The sequence below is a fragment of the Gigantopelta aegis genome, chromosome 4 (genome assembly GCF_016097555.1).
Source record: "Gigantopelta aegis isolate Gae_Host chromosome 4, Gae_host_genome, whole genome shotgun sequence".
Lineage (NCBI taxonomy): Eukaryota > Metazoa > Mollusca > Gastropoda > Neomphalida > Peltospiridae > Gigantopelta > Gigantopelta aegis.
Window position 1 is genome coordinate 100,850,544 of NC_054702.1, and position 18,147 is coordinate 100,868,690.

At 36.3% G+C, this 18,147-nt stretch overlaps 2 protein-coding genes across 2 annotated transcripts; one reads left to right on the plus strand and one right to left on the minus strand.

Annotated features, from left to right (window-relative positions):
• Positions 1–24: 24 nt before the first annotated feature.
• LOC121371590 (retinol dehydrogenase 12-like) lies at positions 25–11,192 on the plus strand. The gene is made up of 7 exons (XM_041497595.1): positions 25–192; positions 1,396–1,514; positions 3,562–3,717; positions 4,475–4,579; positions 5,236–5,445; positions 8,968–9,175; positions 10,181–11,192. Exons 1-7 carry the CDS (start codon positions 95–97, stop codon positions 10,296–10,298), a joined length of 1,014 nt encoding a protein of 337 aa, XP_041353529.1. The 5' UTR covers positions 25–94; the 3' UTR covers positions 10,299–11,192.
• A 2,342-nt stretch (positions 11,193–13,534) lies between these two features.
• On the minus strand, positions 13,535–15,872 carry LOC121372412 (prolyl-tRNA synthetase associated domain-containing protein 1-like). Its single transcript, XM_041498718.1, has 2 exons — positions 15,700–15,872; positions 13,535–14,748 (listed from the first exon to the last, which is right to left on the minus strand). Exons 1-2 carry the CDS (start codon positions 15,781–15,783, stop codon positions 14,323–14,325), a joined length of 510 nt encoding a protein of 169 aa, XP_041354652.1. The 5' UTR covers positions 15,784–15,872; the 3' UTR covers positions 13,535–14,322.
• Positions 15,873–18,147: the final 2,275 nt, after the last annotated feature.

An 18,147-nucleotide genomic window follows, 5' to 3' on the forward strand; every position in this document is an offset into this window, starting at 1 on the left:
AGCGTATTATTTATTGGGAAACAGTGAAGCCGGCAGCTCTTTTAGCTTTTATATTTTATATTTAGGTGGCAATTTTAACCATTAATTGCTCATTATGGCGGGTCATATGTCTTTTCCCGAACCTCCAAATATTTTTAGTTCCTGGTATCCCATTGGTATAGCAGTGATAGCTGGAGTGTTGTATGCATTAAGGTAATTGTTGGCGTTGCCTCTATTTTCGTGAACTATTTAATGTCGTTATATGCCAATAACCGGTTTGGGTAAGCCAGTAACGTGTTATAACTTTATTTATAGCTTATTATGTGAAGGATTTGTATTAGTATTTTGGATCAATAATAAATTTTTATTATAATAATGGGTCTATAAGTTAAATATTTGTTAAATTTATGAATGTTATTTAGCTCAATTAAAAGTATAGGTTGTTTTTTTGTTTTTTTTATATTTTAGGCTTTACACAGGGCTGAGAAATGCATGTAGCCAAACAATTTGCTAAATGGGATTTTTATTAGCTATAATGAAAATGTTTAGCCAAAATTGTTTTGCACAGTACCGTATTTATATAAAGTAGCCCAAGTACTCTGACGGTGAGAGCTAGATGGACATTTGGACAGTTAATGAGACCAATCTATATAAATTATGCACAATTGCTGCCTACCAAACGGTAGTGAAAGATTTCTGCTCTAATACAACAATCCTGTTTGATGTTACATCAATAACTTTTTAGCTCCCTGATAAAAAAAAAAATCACTTTTTTATCACTACTGCACACACTACAGGAAGAAACCTGTCAGCGAATACATATTTAACTGGAACATTATTGAAAGGGTGTGTCGCTAGCCCAATATTAAAATCTTACACACACACACACACACTATTGTGTACCTACTACCTGCATTAGTCTGCTGGTGACTTGATTTGTCTCTGATGATACATATATATATTTCTCAGAGAATTACTGTACAAACTGGAATAAATCTTAATTACTGTATGTTAATTAACCATGTTTTTCTTTTATATTAGGTAACAGTATATTGTATGTAGTGTGTTGTGGCTAATTATCTATATGATGATCTATAAATTAAAATAAACTGGTAATGTTATCTATGTCCCATAAATAAGTGATTATAAAATACCCTGTTTATGCAATCTGGAATATGAAGTAGGACTGTCCCCAAATTAAATACAAAGGTGAAAAGCATCAAGAGTCTTGTACAAATATACACATACACATGGTGTCCTCAGTAAAACATTTAAAAACAAAATGCAGCAAATTCAACTGATGGAAGATGTTCCTCACAACTATTCAGTTTACACACAGTGTAGTTATTTCTTTCACATCGGTTTGTAAATTGTTGAAAGAAAAGCACAACAAAATAGATATACTTTTACTTTTAGGCAATGGTTCCGTGGTCCTCAGTACATTGCCACTACAAAGTTGAAAGGCAAGACTGTGATTGTCACCGGTGCAAATACTGGTATTGGATTTGCTGTAGCTGTTGACATGGCAACACGGGGTAAGTATCATAACGTGCATACATGTAGTTTCACTTTTAGGACAAAATGTACATGTATTTTATTTTACCTTGTTAATCAGTCAGATTTAGCAATTTGGACATTGATTTCTTTCATTGTCTCAAGTAACATAAATCTAGGGTTCAAATAAAGTCACCATGCATGGAATATTTTTTAAATATTCGTTTATAACTGTAAGATGATTGTAGTTTTACAACATATTTTTATTAGAAGTGTAACGATATGGGTAGAGCTGGGCAATGTTGAAATTTCAGGTTCGGTATCGGTATTTTAGGAGTTATTTACCTCAGTGTCGGTACGGTATTCAGTATTGATACGATACCAATATCCATATCGAGTGGTATTTTCAGTATACTCGGCTTTAAAAGCATGCCTGGGTTAAGTCTCACCCACTAATTTCATCTCAATAAAATTAAATTCCATACACAAGGCCCTCATCTCACTCTTCTTTTCAGCTATTTTGCATCCATCAGATATATTGTTAGTGCTTTACTAAATGGCAGATAACATTTTTCAGTACCGAAATTTCAGTATTTTGTAATTTGCTCGGTACAGTAAATCGGTATTGATATCAATACTGAATGGTATATATGGTATATCACCCAGCTCTAGATGTGGGCTGTGATATTTAATGGCGACGATTCCAGTTATTAGACAATGTAAAATATTTTTGGCAATTACAGCTGTTTTTTTTACCACAAAATTAAATATTAAGTTCATTTTGTGCAAAACCAAAAATGGTGATTGATTTGTGACATGTATTTATCAAGCCATAGAATTTCAAATTTCATGGGAAACACTTTTTGGGTTCCGTGCCCTGAGATCATTGGAATCCATCGGAAGCTGTTTTTAGGTTCCATGAAAACATGTTATGGGAACCCATTTCTTATACCACAATGCAATGGATTGTCAAAATGCTATGCAGGTTGGGTAATATGTTCGAATCTTGCCAACTGACTTATTATTTTAAATAACAACAAATAAAGATTCCAATCCAGCCAACTGACTGTTGTTTTACATCAAATAAAGGTTCCAGTCCAGTCAGCTGACTGTTTGCATTACGGCCAGTTCTGGGCTGAAAAAGTTGAGTCTGATTATCCAACGCACAAACCCGTGAAAAGAGACACGTTTTCAAACTCAATATTTTTGACACAGTCACGCCCCTTCCCCTCCCCTCCCCTCCACATTACATACACATGCTGTTCTGACCGACAGCTGCATAAATATAACAGTTTACGTCATTTCCGCCCTTAATGAAAAGACAGGAAACAGTGGAGCTTATTCGATTGCCACCGTCATTACTCAAGTGCGTGCGTGACATCAGCAATAAATTTGTCGACTTCAGTGACAGTAATAAAAAGTTAATTATTTTTATCAAATAATATTTGAATTAAAATCCTATTTTAGGTCCCTAAATTTAACAGCGACACTACAAATAATTAGCTCCAGTGATTTTGGTTCAAATGTGCAATTTACATATGGATCAATTATTTATATATATGCGTACGCGGGTACAATGTAGGCTCATACCTATTATTACCTACGTCATCGAAATGGGAATGGACTCGTGTTCTTTGGAGTAAATGCCATGATGTCAATATTACAATTTTTGGTCAGGTTTGATTTGAGTGCAGTGTCGAACTCTGATTCGGGTTTACTCGAACACTGAGAAGTATGGTGAACACTACAATCCGAATCGGGTGTTGTGATTGTGTTGAAAACTATCTCCAGTAGTTTTATATGAGAAACATTATTATTTGTATAATTTATTACATATAGATAAATATATATATTTTTTTAATCAACATAATAATCATGGGAAACGAAATTTTGGTTCCGTGGTTTTGCCGACACGCTACCGACACACTACCAGTAACGATCGTTACCGTGAAATCCGATGGCCTGATTTATACTGTATACATCGCAATACAGCTGCCCTAAATCAATGCATCATATAATAAGTGGACCTTGTATTGCTGTATCATCACACCTCTTATGTTTATGAATGTGAAGTAATGTTTCTTGCAGGTGCCCGAGTGTTTCTTGTGTGTAGGGATGAGGCCAAGGGGAAAGCAGCAGAGGAAGAAATTAGGAAAGCTACTGATAACATGAATGTCATTTTCATGAAATGTGATCTTGCTTCCTTCAAGTCTATTCGAGAATTTGTCGAAAACTTCAAGAAAAGTTAGTACTTTACATTTCATGTTATATATTTAATTCACACATAGTCTGGTTTTGTAGCATTCATTTTACATGTGTTGGAAAAAGTGCCAAATATAAGTATTTGTAAGTATATGCAGGTCAGACCATCTGAAAACAAAACGAAAATTAAGACCTTTTTGACTTTTATGCACTAATGATGAACATTAAATATTGTGAGCTTTTGCATATATATATATTTGAAATGAGACTTCTGTATAAAGTGTAACCTCAATCAAATTGACGATCATGAATATCTTTTTTCTTTTTTAAAGTATGTCCATATTATGGTCTAAGCAGGAAATATTTCATATCAGAATATTTTATAGGAAATCTTTCGAGAATTTTTATATTTTATTGATTTCACCCCAAAATATAAAGTGTGTTAAAGGAATAGCCTTGTTTTTAAAGAAAAATCTACCAGTTTTAATTGAATTGGACACATTTGTTTTAAAATTATTTATCTTGGTCATATGAATAAATGTCTTGTCTTGTCTTCATACATGTATATATTTAATATTGAACAGGGTAAAAGCATTCTTTAATAGGTTTTCAGTGGGGTTTTATGATGTTATATACATGCAGAATTCAGCTATTTGAAGCATTAAAACTGGAAATTTTATCTTTATTTTAGAAAATTTAGCTCTTCATAATTCCAACAGAAAGCTATCTAGCATATATTATATATCCAATATCATTAATAAAAACATTGAAAATCATACATGTTATATTTTCATTACAGAGGAAGAAAAACTGGATATACTTATTAATAATGCTGGTGTGATGATGTGTGCAGAAGGTGAAACAGAAGACAAATTTGAAACTCAGTTTGGTGTCAATTATCTTGGTATGTCATATATAACAAAACTCCATGTGATGTATAATTTATCTCCCAATTTTTCTGACATTATAGGCCGTTCCAGAATTTATCCTATTGAGTAGAGGTATGAACACTTACTCAACAACTACCACATATAAGATAAAGTTTGTTTTGTTTAATGACACCACTAGAGCACATTGATTTATTAATCATTGGCTATTGGATGTCAAATATTTGGTCATTTTTGACATGTAGCCGTAAAGAGGAAAATGCTACAGGTTTTCATTAGTAGCAAGGGATCTTTTATATGCACCATCCTACAGACAGGAAGGCACATAGCACAGCCTTTAATATAGCGGTCATGATGCACTGGCTGGAACAAAGAATAGATCAATCCTAGACCGTCCGTGCATCATATGTATTTATAATAGGAGTACCTGACATATTTGATCTTTAAAAAAGTTGTTAATGTAAAGACAGTAACCACAAGGACAAGATCTTTAAGTAAATGTTCATGCTACTTTTTATTGGGTTTTTTTGGTTGCGATTAGATAATTGAATCTCATGGATACAATGTGGGATTTGAAGGTCAAGTTCACAGTTCGACTTTGTACTATATTTCTCATTGTTTATATTTAATATTAATGTAGTACACAGTGATTATACTATGGCCTTCTTTGTAGGTACCTTCCTTCTAACAGAGTTGTTATTAGACCTGCTGAAAGCTTCACCGTCTGCCAGAATAGTGAATACCTCAGCATCTGCAAGTAATCTTGGCAAAATCAACTTTGATGACATCAACATGAAAGAGGACTACACTCCTGGTCAGGCATTTGCTCAAAGCAAGCACGCTGTTGATATGTATTCCATTAAGTTAGCAGAAAGACTCAAAGGTAAGTCATATATATGGTCATCCATTTATGCACAACCATCGCATTCGAATGACTGTATGACTGTATGAAAAGAGATTAGACTCGGTATTTGTGTATTTAGTACAAAATAAACAAGTCTTGTTTGTAAGAAATTGCATACCCTCGATTTATTGCCCCCCGATTTAACGCCAACCTCGCATACCGCCAATTTTCTTTAAAGTACCGTTTTCATTCATGTTTATTTCCCTTGATATAATGCCACCCTCGGTATCCGCCATCCGCCAACGACGTTTTTGAACCGAACTCCATTTAGCCATTATAATTCCCTCAATTTTGCCGCCAATGGTCTGGTCACAAAGTTGATTATAGTGACATAATTACTAGCGATCTGTTGATTGGGGAAATCCTAACACCGTTGTACACTGGCAGTACACACTGAATCTGTTTTTGTTTATTGTGTAGCAATTAATGGATGTAAGTGCTAGAATTGTTTAGGCAGGCGCGGTGTTTGTGTCCAATCAAGAAAGAACAGCCACTATAGTGATCACGTGACAGAGGGGTGCATTAGATTCATTATTTCAGTCACGGATTGTTACGTCGGGTCTTTGAAGTGCTGGCAGCAACGACTAAGTTTAATTAATAAACAAACTTTATGCGAGTGCGAATAATTTTAACATGCTCATATACCACTAGAGTTTCGAGCATGTCCATCCCGGGGCCTGTCTCTGGATAGCCAGTGACTTGCTCCGGGACAGAACAAAATTAAGGGGATAATTTTGAAATTTACATCTAAAAATTAAATAGTGGGAATTGACTGCTCGGCCGAATATTTATATAATTTGGAGCAATCCAAAAATAAATAAAAGAAAGAAGAGAGGATCGGACTATTTAATAATATTTTTGACAAAATTTTGAACGAAGGTCTAAAAGTTTAAAGTCCGATCTATATGGTCCGGGCCGGGGAGGGGGGGGGGGGGGAGAGATAATTTTGAGGTGGGCGGAATTTGGAATACGAATTTAGTAGTTAGGTCAAAGACCAAAGACCAAAATGTGCTACAAAAATTTACGTCCAAACAATAAAATTAGAGTGCTCGACCGAAAAGGTTTTAAGGTGATTTGGGCTGCCAAAATAAACTGCGTCGGACTGTTTACAAAGGAAAAAAAAAGAAAAAACATAAAAATTTTTAACTGCGGCCAAAAATGTTTTTAAAGTCCAACTGAGCCCTAAAAAAGAAAGTACATGTCCTAGGAGAGGGTACGCAGCAGAACTCATGGCGAGTTGATGGGATGATCGGCTCGGAACTTCGGGAAGAAGTGAGGCAGGTCGATGTAGCACTCTCCCGAAGTATTGCTGAGTAGTCTTCCGGAAGTATCAGCTTGATAATCCGATGGACGATTGGATTATCCATGTCTGATTTCAGTAAGCCTTGCCGGTACATCCCGTTCCGCTCCGACGTCAGGTAGTAGGTGCGACTTCCCTCGACGTACTGGAACTGGTACCGCCCTTGACCAGTTGGTGTTGGTCTCCAGCTCTTGGTGACAAAGGGGCCTGGCAGCTGAGAGGTCGCAGTGAACTCCCCCTTCACACAGTCGCAGTACCGTCCAGGAAGCTTGTTGCGTGCGATCTGCCAAGTCGTGGGCTGTGTGTCGGACAAGTCCAGGACCAACACCTTCCTCTTCTTGGCTTCACGCTCTGCAACCGCGGTCGCAACAACTCGTGGAGACGCCAGTGGATTGGTTGGTGCGGACGACACTTTTCCTGTTTCCATCGGTGTTGGTGCTGCAGGGGGAGGGGCCGGTTTAGCCGACAGCTTTGGCTCCCCCTTTGCCGCTCCTGGCATCTGCTGCTTCCGAGTAGTGGGGGACGGCGACGCAGAAGGGGCCGCCACCGGCAGTTGAGCTGCCGGTTTTGGCTCCCCCTGAACTGCCCCTGCCGGTCTCGTCTTCTTCTGTGAAGCAGGAGGGACCGCCCCTGGCGGTTGAGCCGCCCGGTTTGGTCCCCCCTGAGCTGCCGTGGGACGACGTCTCCTCCTACTTCCCGATCTCTTCTGTTTATTGTCACCATAATACAGGGTGACAATAGCTGTGCTCCCATTATGTTCAGCACGATACTTGGCCAAGTGGCCAAGCTTGTGCAGCACAGCCCCAAGGGTGGGGGGGAGAGAAACCTCGACGTTTGCTAAACACAACCGCATTCTGCGCTGTCTCGAGTAGGAAAAGCTTTAGGTAAGTTTTATTATGCATATTTCGACCATGGCCTCATGTTAAGTTGCTATTTAGCTTTGGCATAAATGCGACGACACCGGTAACGCATTTTATTACAGCAGAATGAATTTAAAGCGAAAACGTATCGTATTAGACGCGGTTAAAAAATGAGAAATTGTTCAGTACTCGAAGATAAATTCAACTAAAAGTCAACAAGATATAGCCAATCACTTTTCAGCGTTGTGGGCCTATCCTGTAAAACGAAGGACAGTTGGCGATATTCTACTTCAAAAGGAAAAGTGGGAAGATGAAAATGTCGAACCGGCCCGAAAAAAACTGAAATTGGCAAAACACACCATTTGGAAGAAGCATTATTCTTATGGTTCAGCAATGTCCGTGCTCAAAATGTCCCTATTACAGATGAAATTCTGAGAGTTAAAGCCAGGTCCTTTGGTGATGAACTAAACATTTCCGACTTCGTGTATTATAAAAAAAATAAGTTTGGTAGTAAACCCACTATACCACCAACTCGATATAACGCCAAAATTATTTTGGAACATTGGTTGGTGTTAAATTGAGGTTATACTGTATACAACAGACTTTGCAAGGCTTGAAATTGTATTATAGAAAACCAACAAATGGTTTGGTATGATATTAAAGTATCATCAAGTTCAACATCTAAACATGACGATGCACTTCATGATACATGCAAAATGTTGGTAAGATGATTTCTAAATTTTTATTTTTTTTCAATTAGTAACAGGACTTTTTAAAGTTCACATTTCAAAGGGTATTTTTATGGTAAGCACCTTATTAAAGACTTACAAAAGTGTTAAAGTTTTCTGATCACATGGTTGGCTAACGAACATGTTAATTCCATTCTATTGCACAAATTTCACATAATTATAATCTAAAGTTTGTTTGGTTTGTTTAACGACACCACTAGAGCACATTAATTTATTAATCATCGGCTATTGGACTTCGAACATTTCGTAATCTTAGAGAGGAAACCTGCTACATTTTTCCATTAGTAGCAAGGGATCTTTTACATGCACCATCCCACAGACAGGATAGCACATACCACGGCCTTTGATGTACCAGTTGTGGTGCACTGCCTAGAACAAGAAATATAGGCCCACCGACGGGGATTGATCCCAAACCAGCTGTGCATCAAGCGAGAGCTTTACCAGTGGGCTACGTCCCACCTCAATTATAATCTAGTCATACACATAACACATTCATTACTGTTTGTGTTTCCCTACGAAACTCTTGATTTCATCTGTTCTCTTGTTTATCTATAATTTAACCAGCCTGTATTTTGTTTTCATTTCTCTGCAGGCACCAAAGTTACAGTTGCCACTGTCAACCCAGGAATTGTGAACTCCACAGGTCTTCGACACCTGCCGATGAAAACCAGTTCATTCCTTCGCCTCAGTCTTGGCTTGCCTATCTGGTTTATGTTGAAAACCTCTGCTGATGGAGCACACACTACAGTGTACGCAGCTGTGGAAAACAAGCTGGAAGGAGTGTCAGGCCGGCGCTACAAGTATGTTTATGTTTTTACTTGTCATGTGCAGTTGGTCTTTTAGTGGGCGGGAAGTAACCCAGTGGTAAAGCGCTCGCTTGATGCGTGGTTGGTTTGGGATCAGTTCCCCTCTGTGTGCCCATTGAGCTATTTTTCGTTGCAGCCGGTGCACCATGACTCATATATCAAAGGCTGTGGTATGTGCTATCCTGTCTGTGAGATGGTGCACATAAAAAGATCCCTTGCTACTAATGGAAAAATGTAGTGGATTTTCTCTCTAAGACTATATGTCAAATTACCAAATGTTTAACATCCAATAGCCAATGAGTAATTAATCAATGTGCTCTAGTGGTGTTGTTAAACCCAACAAACGTTACTTTATTTTTTTAAATAACTGGTTTATTCCATGAAATGCACAATATATAGAGTAGGTCATTCGATAGGCATTTGATTGTTAATACATGCACTAGTATTCTTTATTATTGAATTTTAAAACAAAAAGAGCATTCATTATCTAAAGAAAAAGAAAAAACCCCAAAAGCTGTGGTAAATTCATGTTACAGCAAACAATATTATTTTTAACGGCACTGCGCCAATTATTAGTCAGTGTTTAGTATTTTGGGCCGTTACTGTCTTTTTTATTATACAATGATATATTACTTGCAACTTTTTACAAGTATCAATCTGTCCAATCTCTGTTTCTCTCCACCCGTCATCCCAACCAGTTGGTATATCGCAGGCTGTGGTATGTACAGTCATGTCTATGCTACATTATCATCAGGAATAGCCTGTGTGCTGGTAGCAGCTTTCGTCTCTTTCTCAACCATGTGTCGAAATATTATTTCAGACACCAAATAAAAGTAGTTTAAAAATAGTGTGTTGGGGCGTCATTAAATAGTTCTTTCCTTTAAATCAAATTTAACCATTGTGACATACCATCATTTATTTTCTTTTAGAAACTTGGAAGGAGTTTAATTTATTACGAAAAACTTAAGAAAATTAAACAAATATTTGGTATCATTTCAGGGATTGTCAAGATATCAAGTTTGATGACAACACAAAAGATGAGGAGTTTTGCAATAAGTTGTATGAAAAAACTTTAGAATGGACCGGATTAAAAAAAGCACGATCTGAAATTGAGTAACAACTCATCTAGTCTATTCAGGTCTACTACACTGAGATTTCTGGTGTATTCACAGGCGTATGTGCAGGAATGTTGCAGGGGTCACCTAGACTGTTGTCGGTAAAATTTGTAGGGGGCTCAAGTCATGAAAATAGATATATAAAAAATTGCTGGAGCAGGGAGGCGTTTCATCCCCCGAAACCCTCCCCCTGCACATTCGTCTGATTCATGTGCCTTCACTTTCATTCATCAAATTACATTTCTGTTTTGGATTGTAGTACATCTTTTTATTAACTTACGCATTCATTTGATATTTTTAAAGGCTCGTGTGTGTATGCCTAGCTTCACAGCGCCAGTATCATCTGCAATAATTCATTGCAAATATTTCATGTTTATCACCCAGGAATGGTTTTCGTTCTCAAATGTACAAACTATTGGTTTACTCAATTTTATAAAGATGTACAACTGTTAGACATTTTCATACCTGTACGGTTGACTTGTTTTACTTTTGGTGATCAAATTTTTGTGGCTGCTCAATAGGTAGTACCCATGCTAGAGATTTTCGAAGCAATTTTTGTTCTACGATATCATAAAACTGTCGCACACTATGTTGTTACTACGACACATACCATTTTGATATCATAACCTATAATGGTTTTACAATATCATAACGCCAAGATAGCTTAAAAAATCTGAGCCCAGATGTGTTATTGTACAAAGGTTCTGTTGGTCACATTTCCATGCCTTCCCAAATGTGTTTATGTAGAATTGTACAAAGGTCTTTCAAGGATGTCTGTTTTGAATGATTCCACCAATTTTTTTGAGTAAGTTGGTGTTTGGCAAGTACCTAGACAGGGTTTCTGCCAGAGGGTAAAATGGGTATGGTGCCATACCCAGATTTCTTTGCAAATTTTTTAAAAAGTTAACCTTGTAACAAAATTAATTACTCTTATCATTAATGTATGATTTTCTTAACCCTAAACGTAACCCACATCCCCTGTTGACTGCGGTTGCATTCAATTCCATAGCGCCATACCCAAAAAATTCTTTCTGGCAGAAACAGCTAGTGTTCTCTAGTGAATTGGTAAATTTATGGTGGTTTTTTTATTGGTTTAGTAGATAAATATAGGTAATGTGCAAATAGTTCATGGCTAGCCAAGTCTTTGTTTAGTATTTACCCAGTGCGTAAGAGTTTTATTACCCCCTCAGTTTTAAAACCAAGAGGGGCAATTTTGTAATGTTCCATAACTGATTTACATATACTTAGTCTGTTTAATGCATTGAAGAAACTATTATTAAGAGGATTTTTATGCAAAATGCATGCATGTGGTTTGCTTGCCATGTCTGTAGGTTAAATGTTTAATTCATTAAAATACCTAACACCAATAAACTTATTCAAAGACTGTTATCACCAGTATACTGCCATGTCAGAACAAAACAGGTACTTGATGAGGGTATATAAAAAGATATTGGGTGTAACCAGTTTTCAGTTATCAGTGTCATTAGTATTAATTTTTCAACACTTTAAAATGGTTAATCATACATGTACTTTGTAATGGGACCAGTTGGAGGGAAAAAAGTACTTGTCATTAGGATGAGTTCATTGTTTAACTTTTGGTTTTTTACCTTTCTTTTATTTTTGAATATTTTAAGAGCGTAATGTAGTTCTGTGGTAGAGTGCTTGCCTCAACCGGTGTTCTATGAATGGTACATCAAAGGTACCTATGGGAAAAGTGCATATTAAATATTATCAGTAGATGTAGCCTATGAAAGATTACTTATCACTTTATTTGTAGATGTAGCCTATGAAAGATTACTTACCACTGTATTGGTAGATGTAGGCTATGTCGTTAAACCACAGTTTAAGTTCCTTATGTATTATAGGCTTCTCAAACAGGTAAATAGCTCGGGGAAAGTCTAGGTAAATAGAGGGACCAATATGGCAATACAGTGCAGTTTGTATCTTTTTCCTTTGAAGAGGCATTGAAAGAATCTCAGTTTATGCCCATTGAAATTAACCTTTGGTGTACTACAATACTAAGTCAGATAGTCTATTTGTGGTCTAACAGTGTTATAATCCAATATCTACTTGTATGTTAGTTCCTGTTTACCATTGCATTCCATTTATATTGGTTTTTGTTCATTTATTTGCTTTTTGGGGGGTAAAAATGTATCAGGTGATAAAAAAAAAAGATGTCCCACTTTGTTTAAAGTTGATTAATAGTGGGCAGTATTGAACATTTGCTGTGTATTGTTTAAAGTTGATTAATAGTGGGCAGTATTGAACATTTGCTGTGTATTGATGTATTGTTTAAAGCATACTTTTGGAGTAATTAATAAAAGTGGGGAGAGTATTAACATTCCACCACCACCCCCCCCCCCCCCCCCCCCCCAACACTAAATTTCCAAATTATGTGGGCTAAGCCTGTTTGTGGGATTTGCTGTGTATATGATCCCGTAAGTATCTCCATGGTCCTTAACCATATAATCCTATTTAAAATCTATAGCGTCAAATAATTTATAAAACTTTGTATAAATTTGGAACGTTGCATTCGACTAAAATGTGGGGGCGGGATAAAAGGGGGGGGGGGGGTTACAACCCCTTAGTGGACCCAATATACCACAACTGGTATATATCAAAAGCTGTGGTATGTGCTGTCCTGTTTGTGGTAAAGTGCATATAAACCATCCTTTGCTGTTAATGAGGAAAAATGTAGCAGGTTTCCTCTAGGACTATACATGTTAGAATTACCAGATGTCAGAGTCCAATGGTGGTAATAAGCAAAACAAACTTTCAACTTAAAAGACTTAAAAAGTGGAAAGTTTTTTAAGTCTCCCGATATAACACACCAATTCGGAGTTGTCATTAATGGATAGAGTAGCTTTTCATATACAATAACAGTAGTACCTATAAACGATAGTACCTGTAAATTAAGAATGTTGTTTTTATTAAATAAATGCATTTGAAATATGTTAACCAGAAGATACATTTTTAATGTACTGTACATGTGTTCATTATGGTAGACTTTACATACACAATGTAGTGTACATATTATTTAGTTATTTGTTTTATAAAAAAATCACATAAATATTCAATAGGCTTCCAGCAATTCATGATGCAGTGTATTACAAGAGGAGACGACTTTATTTCCGTTATATATGCCAGGTGTATTACAGTACATATTGTATACAATGGTGTTGTTTTCATACCTGTTATGCTTAGTTTAGATTATTATTAATAAAACTAGTAGACGAGAGACTGTCTTTTGTCTTTTATTTGCATTATATATGATACAGTATTCTATTACTAAGCAGTGGTATAAAAAAAAAAAATTAATTTTTTTTACATAGTAATGGTGACGTTTTTAGTTTGACAAATGGAACATCAACTAAAATGGACACACATTTTGTCTGCTTTTTAAAAAAAATTAAATTAATTAAAAAATTTTTTTAAATCAATCCTTGTAAGTACAGGGAGTTTGAAATATAAATTTATAATTATCTTTTATTTTTACCAAAATCCATATTCTATAATTTTCTGTAAGAAATGGATACCAAATACATATAAACATATGGTTGCTAACCATAAACATATAGTTTTTGTGAATTTGATCCCTGGCAACCCAAATGAATACCAACATCTAGCGTCTCAAGAGAAGTGGCATCTGAATACAGGTTATTGTGAAATGGTATTCGATGAAATGTAGGGTGTGACGTAGCCCAGCTGTCAGTGGGTCCATTGGGCTATTTCTCATTCCAGCCAGTGCACCATGATATATATCAAAGACCGTGGGATGTGCATATAAAAAATACTCTCTAAGACTGTCAAAAATTACCAAATGTGAATAGCCAATGATTAATAAATGAATGTACTCTAGTGGTGTCGTTAAACAAAACAAACTTCAATAAAATGGAAGAACACAATTGTGGCTGTCTGACAGATCAAGCAAGTTTTACTGCACCGGTACTTAAAAAAACTTTAATATGCATCGAATTAATTTACTTTCACCTATTTTGCCATGGTTTACTCATGTTCCTTTCTTTTTTAATTCATAATATCTACAATTTGAGGTTCATGTCCAGTTTTATTCAAGAACTTTTTCAAGTCATCTGGTGAGATTCCAGTACTAGCTGTGTTGACCATTGGATGAAAATATATTCTCTTTATAGATCCATTCACAAATCTCGAGTCCAACACAAGACGGACATCATTATTTCGGTCATTGATGAGCCCAAATATAGTGACAGCCCCTTGTGTTAAGCCTAGTTTGTCATACAATGTCGTCTCATCACTAAACCGCAAACCGCCTGTCGCATTCACTAATCTGGCCAAATCATTCAGCTTGATCTGGGCATCATGAGGAGCACAAAACAGATAGAGATTTTTCTTCTTGTCTTTGAGGAACAGATTTTTAGCAAAAACACCGTCAAGATTTGACACATGTGGAAGTGCTTGTTCAACTGTAAACACCTGTTAAAAAAAAAAAAATAATAATAAAAAAAATACTTGCATATTTTAAGTAGCATGAAAACCAAGTTAAAAAGTCTTTAGCTGTTGAGTATTAAAATGTATGTGATTCATATAATATACTTTTTCAATTTTAAAAACACATAAAGTTATAAATTTGGGTATTTTAATTAAAGTTTAAAGAAAGAAATTTGACGCTGTCTTTATAAGTGTATTGCATATACATAGTTACTGGAAGATGCCAGCAATAGTAGGGGCTAGTAATGTATTGATTCACCTCCAATCATGGAGAAATGTATTGTCTTCGCCAGGTGACTGTCAGCTCCATCTTCAGAAACAGAGAATTCCCAACATCAAAATGTTACACTAATTTACTTACAATGTTTCTTTATTTTAATTATTTAGTGTTGGTCTTTGTCTGTGTGTACATAAGCGCTGGAGGGGGGGGGGGGGGGGGGGGGGGGGGGGGGGGGGGGGGGGGGGGGGGGGGGTGTGGGGGGGGGGGGGGGGGGGGGGGGGGGGGGTGTTAAAAAAAAACTCACAAAGAGGCACTTCAATATATTTCGAGAGGGGGTGTCCCTGGTCCCTCTCTTGGATTTGCCTCTGGGCTAATAATATATTAATTTGCTTTTCAATATGGAATGGGGCGAGATTCATTCAAGAATAACAATGTTCATATTTCATAATCCAATGTTGTCATGCAAGTTCAATCCATCAAACTGGGGGGGGGGGGGGGGGGGGGGGGGGGAGCTCTTTCCTTTCTTTTATTTGAAACATCTTTAATTTTGTCGCTAATAAACACCGATTTGCTGTAGTGCAACTAGGGTTTTTACTCGTGCAACATCCGGGTTTTTTTACTCGATGTAATTATCTCCGCTTGGATAGGCTGGACTGTATCGTCAACTTAAAACGTTAGTGTAAAGGAAATAAGTGGTGATCGTACGACCACGTTACCTCGGGATGTTCCATTGTATCACAGGAGATTCCAAGTTCTGTCAGTGATGAGAGGAGCTCTTCTTTGCCAACGTGTGCTGCCATTCTTTAACCTCACTCCGAATCATTACCTACATTCCCAACAGGTGGCGTTTACATATTAAAGGCGCTCAGTCACGTATGGTTGACCTTATCAATGACCCAACAAGGTATTAAATGACTATATATATATATTTGAGTTGTACCTAAAAGTACTTTATTGAACCATCTACATAACCACCATATCCCACTTATTATTGATATTTTATTTAAAAAATAATTGAATTATGTCGACGGTCCATAATTCAGAGAAAAATAACGGCTATTTGGACAGCAGAAGTGTGACGTATTATTTTGAGTCACGTGAATAACCGCAGTGTCAAAACGGTTTACCAAGCTTATAGGTTGCACTATACCAATTAATAATGTGAGTGTGTTGGTTGTAAAAAAAAATTAGTTTCATCTGGGCTAAAAATGTATGCAATTTTATTTGATGTAGTACCACCGTGTCAAGTAGCCTTGTGCTTGGAACATGTATGGGGTACCTGTAAAAAAAAGTACTAAAATTTTGTGCGAAACTAGGGGTGTTGCAGAAACATCTGGTTATACCGAAAATGAGCCATGAAAGGTACCATTTTCTGCAGTTAATACTTTGAGGTAGGGGTTGTAGTACTGATATTTATGGGTCACAGTTTGGTTGATATATTGCATATAGTGTTTTTAAACACAAACGTTAACATGGTCGCCTATGGGATTTGAATTGGTATAGTCCAACCTATACATGTCACGAGAACGCTTGGCCGTCCTCTGCGACGTAGGGAAATAAAAAAAACAAAAAAACACAATGAAAATAAGTTATTAAAAATTAATAAAAACATGTACTGAATGATAATAAGCTTATAAATTAATTTATTTTAGGAACAGAAGCATGTTAAACATCGACAATCCTGACTAGTTGAGCCCTTGTATCTGTAGGTAAATTTATCGTTAGGCCTAGTCGTACGCGAAAAAAATCTAAACATCTGGATCACAAACACCTTCATTTTCCACCTTGTTAAATTCATTATTCTCGGAACCGGCGTGACGTCACACGGCCTAGTTACCGATCATCCGGGTCTTTGGGGGTGAAGCAAAGCCTTAGTGATTACTGGTTTACATAGAATAAAGTTATCATATTAACTTTTTACATGCCTTACATATTGTCATTTATTTTCTGTAGCTAGCACATAGTTGCAATACGTCTTATGTGTATTATAACAGCTTGGGTTGCCATATAAGAGAAACGAACAACGGGTATCTGAATTAGTATAATCTATATTTAGTACCGATGTGTTTCCGTGTACTTTGAATGTCGAGGGGACAGGGCAGGTTGGGCAGAATATAATTTTTGTTGATGCAATTTTCAGGTAATGTTAATTATAAATTTTAACAATTTTGAAATGATAAGATAATTATTAATATAATAATTATGATGTGGGCTACAAAATATATAATTTGTATTTATAATAAAATTTGTATGCATGATTAAGTTAATTATTTTCATGATTTAATAATTATTTTATTTCCAAATAATATGTAATAATTAAACAATATGTAATAATTAAACAATGGCAAATTTGTTACTTTACAAGTTCAAAATTACAATAGTATTATTGTCATTTCTTATTATATAGATGTATTGGCAACAGTATAATGTTCCACTGAATACATTATTTTATTCTTAAAACAAAATACAGTTTCTTGAAATAATGAAATGCTTTTGTTTTTACAGATTGCAAAATTACCACATGATGTTGCCCTTCCTTACCGGTTGAATGCAGGCAACAAAAAATAGCAATAATAAAATATAGCCATCCTCAGACCTTGACATCTAGGGGGAGCAATATCTCTCTCTACTTACCCATCACACCTGAGATTAGTTTCAAGGAGGAATATATATATATACTACTCAAAAGAATTTAAGGGTCAAAAATTTATAACCAAATAAGTTTCAGAGTGTATTAGATTGATGATGTAAACTACACCAACAAATGTATTTATTGTTCCATATTTACAAAAAACGACAAATAAACGTCACTGTATACAAGAAAGTCACATGACATGCTGTCAAAGTTGAAGGTTGTCAAACATGGATTTTACACATTAGAACATTCGTTTAATAGTGTGTGAATCCACCCCTGGCGCGAATACACTCGACACATCGTTGCCTCATGCTGTTGATCAGACGTCTGAAGAACTCTTGGGGAATGGCCTGCCACTCTGCCATAAGAAGTTGACCCAGATCATGAAGGTTGGCCGGAGGGGCATGGTTATCCCGAACTCTCCTGCCTAATTCGTCCCAGGCGTTCTCTATTGGGGCTAAGTCAGGCGAATATGCTGGCCAATCCATCCTGGCGATACCTTGTTGTCTGAGAAAGTCCGTTACCACCC

Excerpts from the sequence above, each read along its gene's own strand:
- LOC121371590 (XM_041497595.1), top strand. The coding sequence starts at position 95 with ATGGCGGGTCATATGTCTTTTCCCGAACCTCCAAATATTTTTAGTTCC. Across the intron at positions 193-1,395 it reads GGAGTGTTGTATGCATTAAG|GCAATGGTTCCGTGGTCCTC; the intron begins GTAATTGTTGGC and ends TTTTACTTTTAG. Across the intron at positions 5,446-8,967 it reads GTTAGCAGAAAGACTCAAAG|GCACCAAAGTTACAGTTGCC; the intron begins GTAAGTCATATA and ends ATTTCTCTGCAG.
- LOC121372412 (XM_041498718.1), bottom strand. The coding sequence starts at position 15,783 with ATGGCAGCACACGTTGGCAAAGAAGAGCTCCTCTCATCACTGACAGAA. Across the intron at positions 14,749-15,699 it reads ATACAATGGAACATCCCGAG|GTGTTTACAGTTGAACAAGC; the intron begins GTAACGTGGTCG and ends TTTTTTTAACAG.